At 32.5% G+C, this 21916-nt stretch overlaps 1 protein-coding gene across 1 annotated transcript; it reads right to left on the bottom strand.

The window, feature by feature from the left end:
* Window positions 1–786: 786 nt before the first annotated feature.
* On the bottom strand, window positions 787–15025 carry LOC106055451 (DNA-directed RNA polymerase III subunit RPC6-like). The gene is made up of 9 exons (XM_013211712.2): window positions 14923–15025; window positions 8776–8893; window positions 8059–8126; window positions 7899–7966; window positions 7044–7159; window positions 6434–6577; window positions 3979–4089; window positions 2879–3070; window positions 787–2085 (listed from the first exon to the last, which is right to left on the bottom strand). Exons 1-9 carry the CDS (start codon window positions 14976–14978, stop codon window positions 2008–2010), a joined length of 951 nt encoding a protein of 316 aa, XP_013067166.1. The 5' UTR covers window positions 14979–15025; the 3' UTR covers window positions 787–2007.
* Between the last annotated feature and the right edge of the window lie 6891 nt (window positions 15026–21916).

Below are 21916 nucleotides of genomic sequence, written 5' to 3'. Positions count from 1 at the left end.
AATAAAAAATTGCCAAATTTAGGCTTGACAAAAAGCTCAATTCATGGATTGAATGGACCCTGATATAAGCTGTCTTCTGTATTTATAGGATTTTGGACCAAAATTTTTAGTACCACAAACTAAATGTTTTCATTTCTAATTATCTCCCCTATATTATTTACACTTCTGTGTAGAAACCCCAACTAATAATAATAATTTTATTTATTAAGCTCTGTTAACAAACGAAATGTAGGCTCAAGGCACTGTAATAACATTACAAACACATACACAACCGCTATAATGACAATCTAAAAAAGGTTTTAAACATATAGGTCTTAATGTTCTTCTTAAAAGTGGTGTAGCATGTCTGTCTGAGATCAATGGGGAGTGAGTTCCAAACCTTTAGTCCGTGCACTGAAAAAGCCCGCATACCGTAGCTTTTGAGGGAGAAACGTGGCACCACTAAAAGCGTTGAGTCCATTGAGCGCAGGGCTCTCTGGGGGACATATGGAGTAATCAGTTCGCTAAGGTACAAGGGCATCTCATTGTTATATATACACTGATGACAAAGTGTGGCAACCTTGTAATCGATTACTACTAGAAACCAATGTGTGAAAAAAATTGTTTACAATTCTCTGGCAACTTTGACATGTACATAACAATTAGTCATTGTGCTATCCAGGATAATCCACATAATACCCTCTTCAAAGAAATGATCAAGCCTAACTTGAACAAAGGAACTCTTACTCTGAAAAGGAACTGTTGAAGATTTTAAAAAGACAAATTCAACTAATTCAAAGACAATGAGACGATTGTTTTTAAATGTTTAATGTATTTACAAATGAAAGTTTGCAGCACTTAAACAGTTGCGCTGAGTAACATTGCCAAACAACATAGCAAGGTAGATTAGCTTCATACAATATAAAGTACACTTGACTTAATGTATTATAAATAATATTAACACACATACTTTTATACAAAGTAATGACATTTTGAAACAGAGTGACTGCCCATGAAATGATATAAAAGAAAAACTACTACCTAAATAGTATGGACAATTAGTAAAATGGTGCGTTTTTTTTGTTTGTTTTTTTTAAATTGTTATAACTATGTACTTTATATTTCAGCTGTTTTGTTCACTCAGAAATGATTGAATCTTTTACAAATGATATCTGAGGTTCACATTTATTCTCAACATTTATGGGTATTTTTTTTTAAATTAAATTGATTTATTTATATTTCTGACTTCAGTATCAGCCTTTGAGCTTTCAACTGTAAATAAAACAATAACTTGCATTTTACTGAACGAGCTTCCAAACTGTACAAGTGACCAAACCATTCCTGAAACTTAGATACCAGCACATCATACTCAGCTTTTACAACTTTACAACTTACTTTCAAATCTATTCTACATACATTTCAAATCTATTCTGCATACATTTCAAATCTATTCTGCATACATTACACTTAACTTTTACAACTTACTTTCAAATCTATTCTACATACATCACACTTAACTTTTACAACTTACTTTCAAATCTATTCTACATACATCACACTTAACTTTTACAACTTACTTTCAAATCTATTCTACATACATCACACTTAACTTTTACAACTTACTTTCAAATCTATTCTACATACATCACACTTAACTTTTACAACTTACTTTCAAATCTATTCTACATACATTTCAAATCTATTCTGCATACATTACACTTAACTTTTACAGCTTACTTTCAAATCTATTCTACATACATTTCAAATCTATTCTGCATACATTTCAAATCTATTCTGCATACATTACACTTAACTTTTACAACTTACTTTCAAATCTATTCTGCATACATCACACTTAACTTTTACAGCTTACTTTCAAATCTATTCTACATACATTTCAAATCTATTCTGCATACATTACACTTAACTTTTACAGCTTACTTTCAAATCTATTCTACAAAAAAAAAAATGATTTTTCATTTTAATACTAGGTATGTATATCCAAAGACTATATTTTTCAACTCCAAATTAAAACTCTAACCAGTCTTTTAAATAAATACATGTCTTTGGAGATATAAGGCCATCTAGTGTACATCTGGTGATGACCTAGAGAGGGGAATGAAGGAAACAAAAAGGAACTCATTAAGCACAAGTGGATAACTAAATTAAAATAGGGGAACAAAAATACATATCAATCAATGTATCCAAAAATATATCTGACAGTCCACTATATGTAGTCCACTTAAAATCTATGTGTAGTCCACTTTAAAACTAACCTGTCACAAATCCCAAATTTTTATGTTGACACACACCAATAATAAATAATACCAAGAATAAGACATAAAAACTCAAATGGTATTTAACCTTCCTTAGACCAATCTTAGATATAGGTCCTCTGTTTGGGGACTCCTCAACTCAAGAAACAATAAAGAAACTAGATGCAAAATACAGCAGTGAGATTAATAACACATTTATATTCACATTTTAATTTATTTGTAACATCCCTAAACTTTGAGGCACTTCAGGTGAGAAAACTAAAAAGTAAACTAGCAATAATACATGAAACTAGAATGGAACCTACAGGGAATGGCTGGGAGACCAAAGTAAGAATGGAGGAGATGAGTAAACCAAATACAAAGATGGACATGGACCAAACAGAGGAAAAGCCCAGACCAAAGCCTGATGGCAAAGTAATGTTGCAGTCCAATGCTTCGCTGGTAGTCAAAAGGATTAATTCAAGTAGGTCAACGCATAACTCTGAAGTATAACTTACAAATATACCCAGTACAAAAGTCAACAACTAAAATAGTGATACTTATTCTAGTCACTCAAAAATGTATTTTAGCTTAATACTAAGATTAAAGCTAAATGTTAAGCATGTTTTAGGATGACTACTCACAGGGCAGACTCCACAAGGTGTCCGTACAAAGCCAGATGTGTCTGTCAGTGGTCTCACTGCTCTGTATATTTTAACAGACGAGTCGCCCGTTGTTTGACTAGCCGTACCAGTAGTCCTGGCAGAAAGCTCAGCTTTGCCATCAAATATGAGAGTATCTAGGATTGCCTCCATATCTTTCACTGTTAAATTCACCTGGCAAATTAATTTATAGGATGTATAAAGTACTGCTACTTGCTACAAGTTTTAAAAATGTTGGTGTTACATAGGTATAATGTTACATAATTATTTTGTTTACCCTTTATCACACTAGTCATGTCTTGCTAACAACAGTTTCTGGGAGTCAATGATCCTTTATACTGTTTTTTTTTCTTATAATTTTGTTTTCAATCATAAACATAATGATCGTTCTTCTACTGATTTGTCGGTGTTTGTAACAATAAAAAGAAATTAATATATTCAAGAGTCTTGGATAAAGGATGTGATTTGTAGTGCCATCGTAGCCTAACTATATAAGCCAACGCATGGCACTCTAGTAACAATGCAGTGGGCACTAAGCCACATAACTGTGACTGGCAACACCATCGCATACTCCTTGTCCCGCCACGGAGGACTAACACACACACACACCAGGCAGCCTGTGAGCTCCTATCATGCTCTGGCCCAATCCAATCAATTGAAATGGAGAAATGGTTTGAATGCTGGGACAGGTCCCAAAAAGCCTATGAAGTCTGGAAATGCATAAGGCGCCATGACCAAGCCTCCCAGTGATGGAGGTTGAGCAAGCCTGAACACACTATTATAGCACTTTGCAGGATGAGCCATCACAGACTTTGACTCACAGCACCCCCGATGGGAGAAAAAATACAGTGACTCATATTCCTTTCAACACTTGCAGAACTCCAGCTTGACAGGTCTGGGAAACTATAAGTTCTTGACCTGTATGGTGCATTAAACACAACTGCAAGGTTTGCTGTCAAGCCCTCTCAAATGGAGTTTAGTGATGAGAATTAGATCTATTTAGAAAGTCAGTAAGAAGGGATGCAATCCTGTATTAGTAATAGGAAACATTGTCCAAATTTGCAATACTAAGTAATATTTACCTTGCTAATACCTAAATTAGTAATATATTTCAACACATCATCAGCTGTGGCATAAGATGCCTGTAGTCTTGTCCAGGGCTCTTCAGGGTAAACCTTGTTAGCATCTAGAGCCTGGAGTAATTAACACAAAATGCATGCATAAAGTGGTGCTATGATAGAGATCACCCTTTTTTAAATTTTCCTTTTAAAAAGAAGAATGCAGAGATATGTATTCTCTGCCATCCAAAATAAATGAGTCAAAATATAGACGTTCACATGATATCTAAAAGATTTAAAGCTAAATACAGCCTAACTTTTATCTTTTTGAATGCATCCATCTAAAAAAAACCAACCTGTTACTTGTTGAAAGAATGATTTAATTGGTCAAACATTATTTCACTTAGTCTAATGACTAGTAGGTTCCTTAATTTTAATTAAAATTTTTGTATTTGCAGGATTAGAAAGAAGAAAAAGAGATGAAGTCTCTACTTATTATTGAGTTTATGTTTGCTAATTATATTATAAGCTCATTAGAATGTAAATAAACATGAACAAGTTGTCTTATTAATATTTTAGCAACGCTCAAGGGATTACTTATAACTCTATGACTGTGACCCTCACAAAGCAAGCTCAACAGAGGAGTAATTAGAAACACTATAACTTGGATCACTGCAGACTGATAATACACACTAGTTAACATAGGAATATAAACTAAATGGACCACAAAAACTCCAACTATCCAGGAATCAACAAGCTCAATTACAATTTTTAAAAAGTGACAGCACACACCCGTCATCATCTACTCCCAGCTAACAAGTATCTAACGAAAATCTCTCTCATGCAAGGAAAACTAAAAACATTCAAAAACATCACATTCCTACACAATGGATATAACTCTTTCATACCTAAATGGCAACACAGAAATAACACATTCACTCTCACCATACCAGCACATGACACAGACTTTGACCACGACAAATAATGACATCACAATATCCTTGAGAAAGAAGCTTAGAAACAAGCAGTAAACATCGTATGTAGTTAAGGAGATTAAACCATTTCCATTATGACCAGGACTAGTAGGGACATCACTAAATACTCGAGACAGAAGATTGCTTAGAAACAAGCAGTTAGCTTAGGACTTTCACAGAGTAAACATCGTATGTAGCAAAGGAGATTAAACCATTTCCATTATGACCAGGACTAGTAGGGACATCACTAAATACTCAGAAGACTCGAGACAGAAGATTGCTTAGAAACAAGCAGTTAGCGAAGGACTCTCACAGAGTAAACATCATATGTAGCAAAGGAGATTAAACCATTTCCATTATGACCAGGACTAGTAGGGACATCACTAAATACTCAGAAGACTCGAGACAGAAGATTGCTTAGAAACAAGCAGTTAGCGAAGGACTCTCACAGAGTAAACATCATATGTAGCAAAGGAGATTAAACCATTTCCATTATGACCAGGACTAGTAGGGACATCACTAAATACTCAGAAGACTCGAGACAGAAGATTGCTTAGAAACAAGCAGTTAGCGAAGGACTCTCACAGAGTAAACATCATATGTAGCAAAGGAGATTAAACCATTTCCATTATGACCAGGACTAGTAGGGACATCACTAAATACTCAGAAGACTCGAGACAGAAGATTGCTTAGAAACAAGCAGTTAGCGAAGGACTCTCACAGAGTAAACATCATATGTAGCAAAGGAGATTAAACCATTTCCATTATGACCAGGACTAGTAGGGACATCACTAAATACTCAGAAGACTCGAGACAGAAGATTGCTTAGAAACAAGCAGTTAGCGAAGGACTCTCACAGAGTAAACATCATATGTAGCAAAGGAGATTAAACCATTTCCATTATGACCAGGACTAGTAGAGACATCACTAAATACTCAGAAGACTTGAGACAGAAGATTGCTTAGAAACAAGCAGTTAGCGAAGGACTCTCACAGAGTTAACATCGTATGTGGCGAAGGAGATAAAACCATTTCCATTATGACCAGGACTAGTAGGGACATCACTAAATACTCAGAAGACTCGAGACAGAAGATTGCTTAGAAACAAGCATTTAGCGAAGGACTCTCACAGAGTTAACATCGTATGTGGCGAAGGAGACAAGACGGTCCCTGTTTTGAAATTAAGTTTAATAAAGTTATTCAAACAGTCAATGTAATCCCTATACTTCATAATTGGTTAGACTCACGGTTGGTCGTTGTGCTGGCCACATGACACCCTTGTTAACCGTAGGCCACAGAAAAAAATGACCTTTACATCATCTGCCCTATAGACCACAAGGTCTGAAATGGGAACTTTACTTTTTTTTCTTTACTTTACATGGTATTGCATATATATATAATATATATATATATATATATACCCAAACAAGCATGTTGTAATCATTCATTATATGAAACATCCTAAACAATAACAAGACACAATATAAGGTGGACATGTATTGTTACCCTTTGCTGTAAAAACTTGTGTGCCTGGGCATTTAGAATTTCTACAAATTCTGATTCAAACTCTGAAGCGCTGTACCAAGGACCTCCAGTTACTGACTGATCAGGCTCAAGATTATAAAGCATATAGACTTTCTTCTTAGAAGCCTGGAAATAGAAACAAAATTGTATATATACAAAAAAAAAAAGCTACTGTTTTTAACTCTTTTTCTCCTAACTGATGATACCAATGTCGATTTGACCCCATTAAATTAAATTAATGTTTCGTTTTATAAACTTTAATTTGTGTTATATAAAAAGAGCGTGCATTCTCCTATAATTCTATACCTAATATAATATTTCCTGATAACAAACACAAAAGTTATTGAAGTTTAATCATAACAGATTAGTGAAACACAAATGAGCGAAATGAATGATTTCATCAGAACGTGGAAAATAATTACGGAGAGAAAGAGTTAATTCTGCACAGAGAATAGCAGTGCATAGAACTTCACATCACAGAATTTTGTTTTTAAATGAGCCCTAAGCATACAGTATTTTTGTTTACAGTTTTACATACTAAAAAGTAGATCATTATTATTTCCCTATCAAACCACAGCAGATCATCACTTACATTCACTGACTTGACAGCCTTGATCAGCTTTTTACTTTCTAGATTCTTTAATATTTTATTCAGCACTTGAATATTTTTTAAATTGCTTTTGATCCTAATATCCCTGGTCCAGATCCCTGAGTTATAAAAGAAAGGTAAAGAGAAAGGTTTTTAAAAAACATCCACATTTATGTCTATTTTACTTTTTGTGGCATTTTATACTTTACCATTTCTAGGAGGTTTTTTTGTTGTTTTTCTTTTCAGTCTATAAGATTTAATAACTGTTAGAAATTTCTATGCATAATTAATTCCTGTTACAATGGAACTAATTGCTAAATACATCTTGGCATTTTGAGGCCTTAAATCTGATGACCTGGTGTCAAATATACAACCCAGTATCCAATGTATGACTCAGTGTTCAATGTATGACCCGGTGTCCAAAGTACAAACCTTTTTCCATTGTAGGACTCAGTGGGCAATGTAGGACCTGGTTTCCAATGTATTTCAATACAAGACCCGGTGTCCAAAGTACAAACCTTTTTCCATTGTAGGACTCAGTGGGCAATGTATGACGTGGATCATTCTTTACAAGGAGAAAGAACAGACCTCCTCTGAACAATTCATTTCATTCTCAAGTAGAAATCATGAACCAATTGTGCACAAAATATATTTCAAGCAATAAAACTACTCAATAATAATCTGGAATTATATTATAAATCACAGTTATAGACTTAACTTTAATGAACTCCCTTTTTCAAAGCATTTAAATGTAAAAATGCACTCCATGTAGAAACTGAAAGAATCCAATGCATAATTTATTTTTTTCTGGTTTATGCTTCTCTTGTGCCCTAGCTGCTAACACCATGTGACAATTACCTTTATTTTGAGAGTCTTTTATTATCTGGAACACGACTTTCTCTTCTGTATCAGCTCCTTTCACTTGACTGAAAGAAATAGAGACAGAGATGTGACAGTCAACATAAATATAATCTCATCCTAATTATCAGGTCAGTATTTCTTATGTTTTAGTTCATACTTAGCTGAATCTGGGTCTTTCAGTCTATAGAGAATTTTAGTTCCACTTTTGAGTAACTCCAGCCTATTCTGTAAGGGAAAAAAATGTACTAGTTTAAGCATCAGCTACACTAAGAGTGACTATGAGAGAAATGATCGTAGGACAGTAATATTAAGGCATTGTCTTTGATTCAGAAGATTAAAGATGAGTGCTGTATTTTATTTAACCATACAAACCTAGTCGCAATCTGCATACTTTGCAGAGTAACACTATAGACCATGCAATCATTAAAAAAACATCAAACAAAAACATTAAAATTGGATTCTTCTAACAGGAATGAAATTAATGTTTTCTTTCAATAAAACTTGAGCCCCATGATAAAGAAATTCTTTATTTTGGGAAAGTAAAGGTGGTTGGTCATTGTGCTGGCCACATGACACACTTGTTAACAGTCAGCCCAAGAAACAGATGACCTATACATCATCTGCCCTATAAATTGCAAGGTCTGAAAAGGGTGATTTACTTTTTTTTTTCAGATGTCAAATAATCAGTATATATGCCAATATTTCTTTTTATAAATGCTAAACCCCTCAAACACACCAATATTTATAAAGCAATTTTCAAACGGAATTCAGATAAGAGTGAATAATGGATATACATTTTGTTTTAAAAATGTCAACATTTAGAAGTAGTCATCTAAAAGTAGGCTGTCATTAATTTAGAATACACATGACTTACAGTTGATAAAAGCCTGTTAACAGCAATAACTCTCTGCTGAATATCAGACTGAGGAATGGCTTGCTTGATGACATCGTCAGAAATTCCTTTGGGATTCTGGCCACACAATTCAATAATTCTAAAACAAACAAGAACATTATTCTCAAATTGTTTTCTGTTTACTTTTCAATGAAATGCCTCTCCAACCACACACTTTTTGGTCCTTTTATATTCAGAAGAACAGCCGCCATTACAATAACATCAAATTATTTGTTGGCATCTTCCGATAGAAAGCACTCATTCCGAACCACAAATTTTTAGATTGTCCCACTTCTTTTTTTCAGTCCTCAAATGAAAGGCCACAGTTTAAAACAATGCATACACTTCTTTTAATCACCCATAGCATCCTAGCATATAAAAATGCCCCTGCAGTAGACCCAGCTTTACAGTATTAAATATCCCCCCACCCAAAAAAAAATTTCACTATGCCCTTATAAACACTACAATTTTTAGGATTTTTTAATTTAGAATAGAGGCCTACTTGTAAATCTTGATCTATCCAAAAAAAAAGAAATTAAGGGGTGTTTTAGTACCATGGGATATTTCACTGAATTTCAGCTTCCTTTCTATCCAAAAAAAAAAGAAATTAAGAGGTGTTTTAGTACCATGGGATATTTCACTGAATTTCAGCTTCTGGAGGAATCAAGCACTATTTTTGTATGCTGAAAATATGCATCAGAAAATAAAAATTATTTTTTTTTTACTAGATAGATCTTATCTTATCTTATATAATACAGACGTTACTTCAAAAAAGAAGATGATTACGTCCTACACGTCATGCATTTAGTCATGCATATTAACCAATGACTTAAACTCTGCCAAGTCACTGGTTTTCCTGGCTAGCTCAGGCAACCCATTCCATGCTCTAATAGCACTAGGGAAGAAGGAGTATTTGTACTAATTTGTCCTAGCATATGGGACGAGGAATGTGCCTTTATCTTTGTGTCTTTCAGAGTATTTTATTAAATTCTGTTTTTGTATTTGAAGATTATGGTTCAGTGTTTTATGTATAATTGCTACTTTACTTTTGAGTCTTCTGTCCTGAAGGCTTTCTAAATTTAGTGATTTTACTAAAGGTGTTACTCTAGTCAAATGTGAGTATTCATTTGTTATGAATCTCACTGCTCTATTTTGTGTCTGTTCCAGTTTCTTAATGTTTTCTTGAGTTGAGGGGTCCCAAACGGAGGATGCATATTCTATTATTGGCCTAACCAAGGTTTTAAATAACATTTTAGTTTTATGTTCTTATTTGATTTATAGAAATTTCTTTTAATAAATCCTAATGCTTTGTTTGATTTTTTTATAGTTTCATCAATATGTGGATTCCATGACAGTTTTTCATTTATTATAACACCTAGGTATTTTGCGTTTGTAGTGTGTGTTACTGGTTTGCCATGAATAAGATAAGTGGAATTAATTTGTTTTAGTTTTTTTGTTACTCTTAACAACTGACATTTTTCTGGGTGGAAAGACATGCTCCAATTTGATTCCCATTTCTGTAATTCATCTAATTCTCTTTGTAAAATATCTGTGTCTTATGTTGTATTTATTGTTCTATATATTATGCAATCGTCTGCAAATAATATGACTTTTGTTCCTGAAGTAATGCTATTTGGTAAATCATTTATGTAAATTAAAAATAGTAGTGGACCCAAGACTGTTCCTTGAGGTACACCTGAGTTTACTGTTATCGGTGTTGATGTAGAGCCATTTATTATTACAGTTTGTTCTCTCCCTATCAGAAAATCTTTAATCCACTGATGCAGTGGACCATTAATGCCGAAATATTTTAATTTTTTAAGCAAACTATGGTGGTGAACTTTGACAAAAGCCTTAGAAAAATCTAGTAAGATAGCATCTATTTGTTCACTATTATCTAAACCTTTTGAAAAATCATCAATTAGTCCTATTAGTTGTGTTTCACATGATCTATATTTTCTAAAGCCATGTTGGTATGGTGTGAGGACATTATGTTTGTCTAAGTGGTTTATGATGTTGCTACATATTATGTGTTCTAGGATTTTACATGTGATGCTTGTAAGTGATACTGGTCTGTAGTTTCCTGGGTCAGATTTTTCTCCTTTTTTAAATAGGGGGTGACATTAGCTTCTTTCCAGTCCTTTGGTACTCTGCCCTGGTTTAGCGAAGCCTGAAAGAGTATTTTGAACACCGGGGCTAGCTCATTGCTTAGTTCTTTGAGTAATCTAGCTGGAATACCATCAGGTCCAGACGCTTTATCTGGTTTGGTGTTGGCTAATAGTTTTTGGATTCCATTTTCTTGTACTACTATATCTTCTATGTTGTCTACTTGGTTCAAATTCAGTAATATGTCTTTGTCTCCTGGGGCTGAGAATGCTGATGCAAAGTATTTGTTTAGGATGTTTGCTTTAGTTTCATTATCATTATGTATTATGTTATGTTCATCTTTTAATGGCGCTATGCCTGTTGTTTCCATTTTCTTAGACTTAATGTATGACCATAGGTTTTTGTTGTTATCTTTAGATATTACATTGTTTATGTATTCACTCTGCAGCTGTCTGCTTACTTTTTGGGTTAAGTGTTTAATTTTTATATACTTTTTGTAAACTCTTTCTGCATTAGTTTCTTTAAATTTTCTATATAGGTTTTCCTTCTGTTTACAAAGCTTCTTTAGTCTATTATTAAAACAGCATTTATTTATTTTGTTTGATGTGTATTTAGTTGGTATATGTTTTTCTATAATGCTTTTAAGATGGTTTTTAATGAAATTCCAGAGGTCATCGACTGGTTGGTTAATGTCTTTTTCTAATAAGAATGTTTGTTGAAAGTTTAATGCAGCTTGGTGTAGTTGTGTTAGGTTACATTTATTCCAGAGTAAGATTTTTCTTTTGGGTTTTGTATTGGCTACTGCTTTTATCTGACTGTGTATTTTTATGATCTCATGGTCTGATAGACCAGGGATAATATCATAATCAACTACTAATCCAGGTCTGTTGGTTAAGAAGAGATCTAATGTGTTGTTTAATCTAGTTGGCTTTTTAATGATTTGATCTAAACTTAGGTTGTGTAAAGTTTCTATGAAAAGCTCATTTATGTCCTTAAGGTTTTGGTGTTTGTCTATGGTTAGTGTTTTCCAATTTATATCAGGTAGGTTGAAATCACCCATAATCCAAAAAACTGCATTTTATTTGTCTCTTTAAGTGTAGTAATCTGATTACATAGTTCCTGCATGTATTCTAAACTAGAATTTGGTGGTCTGTAAATGCTGCCTATTATTAGAGATGTTGAAGTGGTATTAATTTTACAAAATGTTGATTCTATATTTTTTGAGTTAGGTTTTTGTTTTGTTTTTTTATTTGAGGCACATCGGCACAATTTAGGCCATGTCGTGCCTGCAGTCCCTTAAGGATCCCTCTCTCTCTAAACAACAAGGGCCAGATTCTATAAAGTCATATCATTAAAATCAAGGTCTATTCACAGTTAAAATAGTAAAGGTAATAAAAATTTAAATATTTGGTAAAAATCTAATGTAAATAGTGCATGTTCACAAATTCATAAATCAGATCTTCGTAGATAGCCCCACTTCCAGGATAAAGCCCAGTACTTCCCCAGGGTCGACATTATCAAATAGTGTATTTAAATTAGTGGCTCTAAAATATTTCGCCCTGACATCCTGGTATCTGGGGCAATCAACGAGGATATGTTCCACGGTGAGGCGAGAGTCACAGTACTCACAAAGTGGGGGCTCCTCTCTCTTCAGTACAAAAGAGTGCATGATGTAGGTGTGGCCAATCCTAAGTCTGGACATGGTCGTGCTACCGCGCCTTGTCAGAACCTTAGATGTGGGCCGCCACCTGACATCCGCCACAATCTGCCTGAGTTTACTGTGAGTCTCAGCCTCCCATCGGTTCTGCCACTCTCGATAGGTGGCAGAGGCAATACTTTGTCTCAGGTCCGAGTAGGGAATTTGGGTTCCTGACACCACATGATTTAGGGCTCTCTTTGCTTCTCTGTCTGCGGCTTCGTTTCCCTCAATGCCAACATGGGAGGGGACCCAGATGAAGGTGACATCCCTACGGTCGGCTGTTATTTGGTCCAATAGCTTCAGGCTCTTATGTACCAACGGGATGTCAGTCTTCATCCGCCCCAAAGCTTGCAATGCAGATTTGGAGTCGGAGCAGATTATAAATTTCCTCCTTTCTGATGCTTTTATGGCCATAAGTGCAAGCAATATTGCGTGCAATTCAGCCGTAAAGATGGAGCAGCCATCGGGGAGTCTACGGGAGATTGTTTTGTTCCGAAAGGAGCAGGCACACGCGACCTTTCCCTCCATTTTGGATCCGTCTGTGTAGATGGTGCCACAATCTCCATAGCTCTCCTGCAGTTCCCTAAAGTGGACTTGTAGTATGCTTGGGTCTGTATTTTCTTTTTTGAAATTAAGGAGGGATAAATTTAATTTGGGTTTATTCATTAGCCAAGGAGGGTTCTGAGGGGTTTCTATTTTAGAGATTTGGTCAATGGGTGGGGTTAAATTTTGGATGGGTTCTCTCATTTAAGGCCCAACGGTTGTATGACATTAGGCCTTCGATTGTTTGAGTTAGGTAAGGTAATTTCTTTTGCTATAAGAGTGTTTTTTATTGCTAAAAGAACTCCTCCATGATTATCAGCCCTATCTTTTCTAAAAATTTCATAATTACTATTGAAAATTTCTGCATTATAAATTTCAGGATGTAGCCAAGTTTCTGTTCCTGCAATTATGTCTGGTTTCTCACATTCTAATAAAATTTCTAAGTCTGCTGTTTTGTTCCTAATGCTTTGAAAATTTATTACTAAAGTTTTAAGGTATTTTGGTATTACTTCTTTAGTAGGTTTGTTTAGTGAGGCTGTTGTATTAATTTTAGTAGATTTAGGTTTAACAGGAGTGGATCTGGCTAGTGGTTGGTGAGTTTGGTTTGGGATGGTGTTTAGGATGTTGTATGGGTTAGAAGTGTCTGCATCAAAGGAATCAAATAGTCCTGATGTAAACTGAGCTAACCCACATGGTACACAGTGCCATGATGCGTCTTTGTTGCCTAAGGCATAATACACAGGTGTATTCATATGGAGACATGATGCATGGTACCATTCATCACAGGTGTCACATTGAATGGCTTTCTGTCTCATGGTGCATATTTTTTTGCAGATGTTGCATCTATCTTTAGATCTAGGCCCTGGATCTCTAGAGATTAATATAAATTAGATCTAGAATAAGAATTTCCAAGAATAGATTACCTAGATTCTAGTCTAGATCTTTGAAGAATCTAGAGTTAGAGTAATCTAGAGTGAGCTAGATCTACAGATGTCAGAGTCAGAATCTACTGTTATTTTTCAAAATAATGGAATGCAAAACATAGAACTAGATAGATTTGGTTTGACTGGTTAGAGTCTGAATCAGTATCTTATCTAATAAATGAAATTATTTAAGATTTAAAGTTAATTAACTATAAAGTACTTGATCTAAAAATAAAGTTTAATAAATTTATAAGGGGCCTATATACTATAGTAAATAGTATTAGTACTATTACTAGTATTATCCTATTTCTCAAATTTAAAACCCTAAAGTCGGTAAAACTTCCCATCGAAGGACCCTTTTGAAGAATGTTACACAAGTGGTAAATATGGCACTGTTTAAAAAGACTATTAGTTTAGTATTTGTCAATAATTTGTAGCGCATTGATCGAGACCGAGCTTTGTCACAGTTTGTGGCAAAATAATTACAAAAATGTGTTTAATATTTAATAATTTTTTTAAATTTACTTTTAAAATTGTGACTTTATTTTACTGAGCCCGAGTCCCGACTGATTGATCACCATAATGATAATACTAAATTGATAATCATGTCATGATGTGATGTCACTGACTGACACCGCAGTGCTGATCATTAACTCTCATTGAGTTGAGTGTTCTGAATCACAGACTCACTCACACTCACTGTACTAACCAGTGGTGTACTGAACTGAGCTTAAATAACATACGTTATTCTAGATCTAGAGTCTATATTGTAGATCTAGATGTCTATGTGCACATTTTATAACAAACACAAGATTTAGAATTAAAAATCAATCTTTAAAAACAGAATAAATTCAATACTTTGCTTCAATATCAACGTCTTCAGACGGTTCTTGCTTGACTATGGGGGCTGCCATTTTGTTTTCATTTAATGTTTGGTAACTCTCAAAACTAATTAATAAAGGTACGTAATTAACAAAATTAAGATAAGAGCAGACGTAGAATTTTGATATGAAGTATTTATTTCAAATACTGGTGTGTATACAGAGCTAAAAATTAACAAGACAATTTTCAAAATAATGAATTTATTTGCCATAAAAACTGAATCAAGATATTTGTCTTTAACTTTAATAGTCAAAACATAACTAAAAGTAATAACTACTTGTGTATGACTATGAATTAATATTTTTTAGATGTACATATTTTATTAATTGATCCAAATTCAATGTGCAGTGTCCAGCCTGATAGCAAGTAAGAAAAAAAAAGCTGAATGTAGTTCAAAGAATGTTAATCTTAAATGAAATAAAGAAAGAAATAGCCTCACATACACACACACAAATAAATAAAAGTAAGCTACAAGTTAAATGATACATATAAATATCAATTCAAAATCATATTCTTCAAGCAAAGAAAAAAATAAAAATTAAGTTTAATACATTTGTATTTTAAAAATATTTTTAAAACACTGTATCAAAATGTATCATCTAATGGTCAAATAGAAAATGGAATGGAATATATATTTTAAAATAATTACAAAAATGTGTAAAAAAAAATTCTTAAAAATTTACTTTTAAAATTGTGACTTTATTTTACTGTCCCGAGTTTTGTTACATTATGATTTTTTTTTTAAAGTAAAAAAAATGCAATTTGAGTCTGATGTATATCTTACATAAAAAAAGTTTAGACATTTTATTTAAAAAAAAAATAATTTTAAACATCAATTCTGATTTGATTTTCCTGATAATAAAAATAGTTTACACATTTTTTTAATGAAAATAAATATTGGTGAAAATGTGAATGTCAACACAGGCAGTATCTGTAATCTTATGCCATAAAAAAATAATAAAAGAGGAAGAAGTGAAACATAATTATCACAACAGGAAAATAGAAAGTAGTGTTAAGGAAAGAAAAAAGTGCTCATGTGTACCAAATACATTATGAAAATATACTAAAGAGAACATTCTAGTAATTGAAATGACTTTGGTATCTCACTTTCTGGTTAAGCCCAGTTTTTTTTTTTTTTTTTTACATCACAAAAGTAAGGGGAGGTAATTAGATGTCAAACTGATATTGGGGATTTTTCACACTTTAGTAATTATCTTTTCTTGTAAATGAACAACTATAATTCATCAAATTTCGTTAACCACAGTAATCTTCTCTTTTGTCTGTCTGCATTTTGATTTTTAGATACCAGTTTACATTTCTTTAGCAAAAAAATACATTAAAAAAAAAAAGAAGAGAAAGCAATAAAAAGAGATGTGTAGGTAATATAATATGACCTAAAGAACAATGTTAACAAATAAATGACATACAGCCTAAGAGAGACTTTCAAATAGACAAAATAAACAAGGTCAAAGTGGCTAAAAGTTGATAACAGTACCAGGAAAAAGAAGAAAAGGCAGAATAAAAATAAAAGAATGGAAGGGCATGTCATTGAAAGGCAGATCGTGTAAAGGTGAAGGTCACCAAATTAAATGATCGCTGTTGACAACTAATAATAAAAATTAATTTGCACTACAACCAGATGACTTTAGAATATTGTTTGTTTTTTTCAAAGGTAAAAAGTGCCAAAACATTTGTAGGAAATACAAATCTTATCAATATTTCCATTTTATGTAAACTGGATAATAAAAAAAAAATTAATTTATTACAATCCCTCAAAAAGGAGACATTTGTTTTTCTTGACCTTCAGAACCATTTTTTTTTTACTTCAATAAATCTTTTAAAAAATTAACCACAAAGTTTCAGGTAAATAAAAGATTGATCATACGCCTTATGTTGATCTTCACTTCCTACGTACATTTGTTTTTTGGGTGCCACGAATCAATGAACAGTAACACATATAAGTGTTTTCATCTCATAATATTTCTCACAGCAGTCTCAAATGAACTAGTTAATAATATGAATTGTGAAATATAAAATCTTCAGGCTAGGGGTTCAGTAGTTAGGATAACAAATACAAGAAAGTAGGAACCTATTGAACACACATTGCACAAAGTTTCAAATCAGGGGAAAAAACTTTATCACGATAGCAATACCAATTAGCAATTAAAATATTTTCCTAAATCGCAACCATTATATTATTTTTAAGGCCTAGCCAATAAAGAGGCTTTAATATATATATAAAAAAAATTAAGGCCCAAATTACAGGAGGGGGGGTAAATTAGATAGTGTTGTGAAAAGAGCAATTCATTGTCCTATTCAGAAATCAAGAATATGTAATACCAGAATACCAGAATACAATTTGGCAGCCATTTTCCTGGAAAGTGTCACACAAGGAAGTGTTGTTCTTTTCCCTATTAGAAACAAACACTCAAAACACATTTGTTTTTCTCTTTCAGTGTTGTCTATATGGCGTAGTGTAAATCAGGCTATGAAGAGATGACTGATAAGTTAAGATATTGTTTACATGCACACAATAAAAAAAGGACAACAAAAAACATATGAAGTAATAATAGTCTTCTGATCCCCAATTCAGTCTGCATTGTTAACAAATTGAAAAGTAAATTGTTTTTAAAAAAAAAGTTTAAGGACCACACCATAGACTTGTTCAAACATTCTGAGATCAGTTCAGTATTGGACCAATGTATATGCTAAATCATGCTCAGTCGTAATGTGGTATGAACACATTTTGATATAACATTTTCAAAAGATTACATAACATGAATTAACAAGTCTAAATTTTCTATTACTAAGTACCAAAAATTATATGTAATGTATATATTTAATTATAGTTCATGCATTCTATAAAACTGTGTGTTACAATAAATGTTTTATCAAATGCAAACTTGGAAAACCAAGATAAAACAACAACAATGAAGCTAACAAAAAATACATAAAATATGTTATAGTCTGTGTCTCCTGTGACAAATACAAAAAAATATGGCACATATTCATGTACTTTTTGTTCATATCACCTCTGAATAGATAGAACTATTTCAGTCCAATCAATGAAGCCAAATTTGTTTAAAATATGTTGGATGAATGTCATTACAATACAAGAAATAACATGAAAGAAATGGTGTAGATTTAAAATACAACAACATTATGATATGTTGAAATAGGACTGTGACTCATTGTTGTTAATGCACTTTTTATACATTTTAACAACAAATTTAATTTAACTTTACCCACAAAAAACAATACATTTACAAAATAAAAGGGTATTAACTGTTGCCTTTTATAACCATACTTATTCACCTAGATGTAATTGGTGTTTCATAGCCCTATCCTTATGGACTTACATTTGATCTAATAAATACACCCTCCTTTAAGTTAGCAGATTTAATGTTGACTACAGGTGCACAGAACTAATGGTGCATACCAGCAAGTGTTAAAGAATTCAACTATTTATAACACACACACAAAAAGTACAATTGAAACCGGTATAAATATGACCCGTATATACACAGAATGTGCAAACTGTGTACAACTAGTGTATAAATAAAAAAGTGTACAATTTTTATTTTTAAAAAATTAACAATTAATGAAGTGTATATAACATTTCAATCTAATCAAATTATGTTTCAGTGTTTTTAATTTATGAAATCTATTCCCACACATACACAACAGTGCCAAAAAGAAAAGTTTTAAAATTTGTTTAAAGAGTTGTAAGAAAAATGATATGGCATGAACGATCTTGAACAACATAAAGGAGATTGAGATACAGCATTTTAGACTTACAAATATTCAAGAGACCCAGTTAGATTAATTATTTTGAATTATATAACTTACAAATATATAGGCCTATATTAATAAGATTTCATTAAGTAATTATCAACTTTTGAAGAAAAGTAAAAAAAAATAATAATAATAATTAGATAACAGAGATAGCAGCCCTAAAACAATCTGAACAAATATTAATTATATATGTATATCAATTAGTTCATCATTATAGAAAAAAATAATTCATTTGCTTGTTAAAAAAGAAAAATGTATGCTGTACAACAAAAAAAGAAACTTCTTTTATATTCACTGAATGGTCTGTCATTAGACAGTTGTCTGAGAAACTGAAGAATGATAACAATGAAAGCAATCCCAATAAATATGATGCAAGTCAGCAGCAATAATGAGCCAGTTGTAACTTCTATAACTTGTAGTTAAAGCTCATTCACGCACCAATAATTTCAATATAGAGAAATGTGTAACCAACAATCAAGTAATTTCAATAAATAGGAGTTGAAACACACAGTCAACCAGCTTGACTATTGCAAGCAAGTACTTTTGTTTCCTCTTACCCAGCTGATGTAAGACTGTCTTAAAAGTATAATAAAAACAAGTTTCCCCTTTCCCAGCTGATGTATGATTGTCCAGTAGGGTGTGTTTAAAAATGAACAAGTTGTCATATTTATGTTACATAAATTGTATGTGATATTGGTCAAGATATGTCATTTCTACACTCACTGAATGATCTTAAACAATGGAGCTGTGATGTTTCTTATAGATTTGACATCAAGTTTCTATTTTCTTTTATTGCATATGTCCAAACACTGTAAAAATCTATTGTTAATTTTATTTACAACGATAGCCTAGCCTTCAATAAACATTACAAGTTTTTTCAAATACATCAAAATTGTTGTGATGGGACAGAAGAAAATAAAGGCGAATGTAAAGCCTATAATTCACATTTTTAGAACTGATTTAAGAGTTAAATGATAATGGAAAAAAAAAAAGTTTGGAAAGATTTAGTTAAATACAACAAAAAAAACATGAGATCAAAAAATTTGAACTACTCAAGTAGTTCTAGTAACTGTGAATAAATTATTTTCTATTTAAACAGCCCTATCTTTCAGATCTATATTTATTTAACTTTTCTTTTCTCTGTCAAACCATTTACAGTGCTAGACTCTGAAGATGCCTTGACTTCCTGTTCTTTAAGGGGCCCAAAGAATATCCTACGTGTATAATGCATGACTAGCTGCTCATGAACAAGTGCTCCAATGTACCATAGGGGAGCATACTCCAAAGTAACCAGACCCATAAAGTCTCCATGAAAGGGAGTGTAGTCCCAGGGACAAGCCCCAAACTGCTTCAAGATGTAACCAGTGCTGAACTCCCAGCAATAGGTCCAGAAGGTGTACACCAGTCCCCTTGCGACTAAAGGAACTTCTCTGCTACTCAAGTAGACAAATATATGCTCACATACAAGTCCAGAGAGTCCATAAATGGGAAATGACCTAAAAATAAATAACATTTGTTAATTAAAAAAAACTGGGCAGAAAAATATGATTATCAACAGTTTAATCAATGCAATTTTAATAAATTTTTAATTAAAGTGTTAATGAATAATTTCTTTATTACAAATAAAGTTTCAACATAGACATTTAAGATTTCAATAATAACAATGTTGCATAAATACATTAATATTAAAACTATACAAAAAGTAAAAAAACAACAAGGAACAGAATTTTCAAAAAGAAAAACTATCAAAACTATTATTAATATCGATTCTTAAAGATGTTTTAAGCTAGCAAACAAAAGTAAAAAGAAAAATGTATACCACATGCTTGTGTTTCCTGGAAATTTCCAGTTTAAGTTGACGACAAATTCCCACAGAGCAGTAAACATGACTTCCGTTGCGTAGCCATGGATGGCATAGATGTAAAATCTTCCAAGTGTTGAGATTCTCTCATAGATCTTTGGATCCATCTAAAAGTCAACAGAACAAAGACAAATCTCAATACAAGAACAAATAAACATCTTCAGTGCATAGCATTGAAATTAAACTTTAATAAATCTGTTTGGAAAATATTACAGAGCTGCTTTGAACATGTCATATCAATTCCAAAAGTGTACATTAAATACATTTGAATTATGTCACTATCATAAGGACAACACAGGTAGTTGTATAGGTGATTTCAATACAATACAAATTAGTTTGCATGAGTTTTAATCCTTTTCTCCCACCCTTTTTATGTATATTTATATTTCCACTAGTTAAAAATAAAATTTTATTTTAAAAAACTTTGATTTAGAGTACTTGTATCAATTAGTTAAGATCAGTCATGCAATTAAATTTGTAACAGATCTAGAGTAACAATAAAAAAAGCATTTATAAATTTAAAAAAAAAACGGGGGAACGGCCCGAATTTAAACTCATGGCTCAATCCTTCTCAGGCTTCTCAAGTTTTGGAGAAGAGCATTGGTTACATTTTTTAAAAGTACTCTAAGTCATGAAGACAATTACTTGGCATTTCGGCTGCCTCCCTTCTCTCCTCCCCATGACGACTTTAAAACTAAGAATAGTTTGACCTGTTTAAATGCTCGTTTTCTTATCTTCAGATTTTACTTCAAAAAAGAAGATGATACGTCCTACGGCTTTTCCTAGGTAAATCTAGTCATGCATGTTAATCAAATAGTTAAATTTTGCTAAGCCATAAATTTTCCTTGCTGACTCAGGCAACCCATTCTATGCTCTCGTTTTTTTTTTAATCGGGCTTTAATAGGGGGTGACATCTTCTTTCCAGTTTCTCAGCACTCTAAACTGATTTAGTGATGCCTGAATGCTGGTGCTATCTTATTGCTTAGTTCTTTGTAGAGTAATCTAAATTCTAAATCTATTATTATCTAGCTGGTATACCCATGATCAGGTGATAATCAGGTCCAGATCATAGATTTTAATCATAAAACATACACAATATACTAGAGATCTATTAAATCTATATCATAAAAAATAAATAATTAATCTAGATCTAGATAGTAGATAGAGTCTGAGGATCTAATCTAATATATGGCATTATTATAATATATCATTATATTAATATATCAAGAGTCTATAAACTATAATTATAATCTAATAATGTCTACATCTATATTCTATATTATAAAAAATATATCTAATCTAGATCTATAACTA

This window comes from Biomphalaria glabrata, chromosome 3 (genome assembly GCF_947242115.1).
Source record: "Biomphalaria glabrata chromosome 3, xgBioGlab47.1, whole genome shotgun sequence".
Classification (NCBI taxonomy): domain Eukaryota; kingdom Metazoa; phylum Mollusca; class Gastropoda; family Planorbidae; genus Biomphalaria; species Biomphalaria glabrata.
The sequence above is the reverse complement of the archived record's forward strand: the minus strand, read 5'-3'. Positions and strand labels throughout refer to the sequence as shown.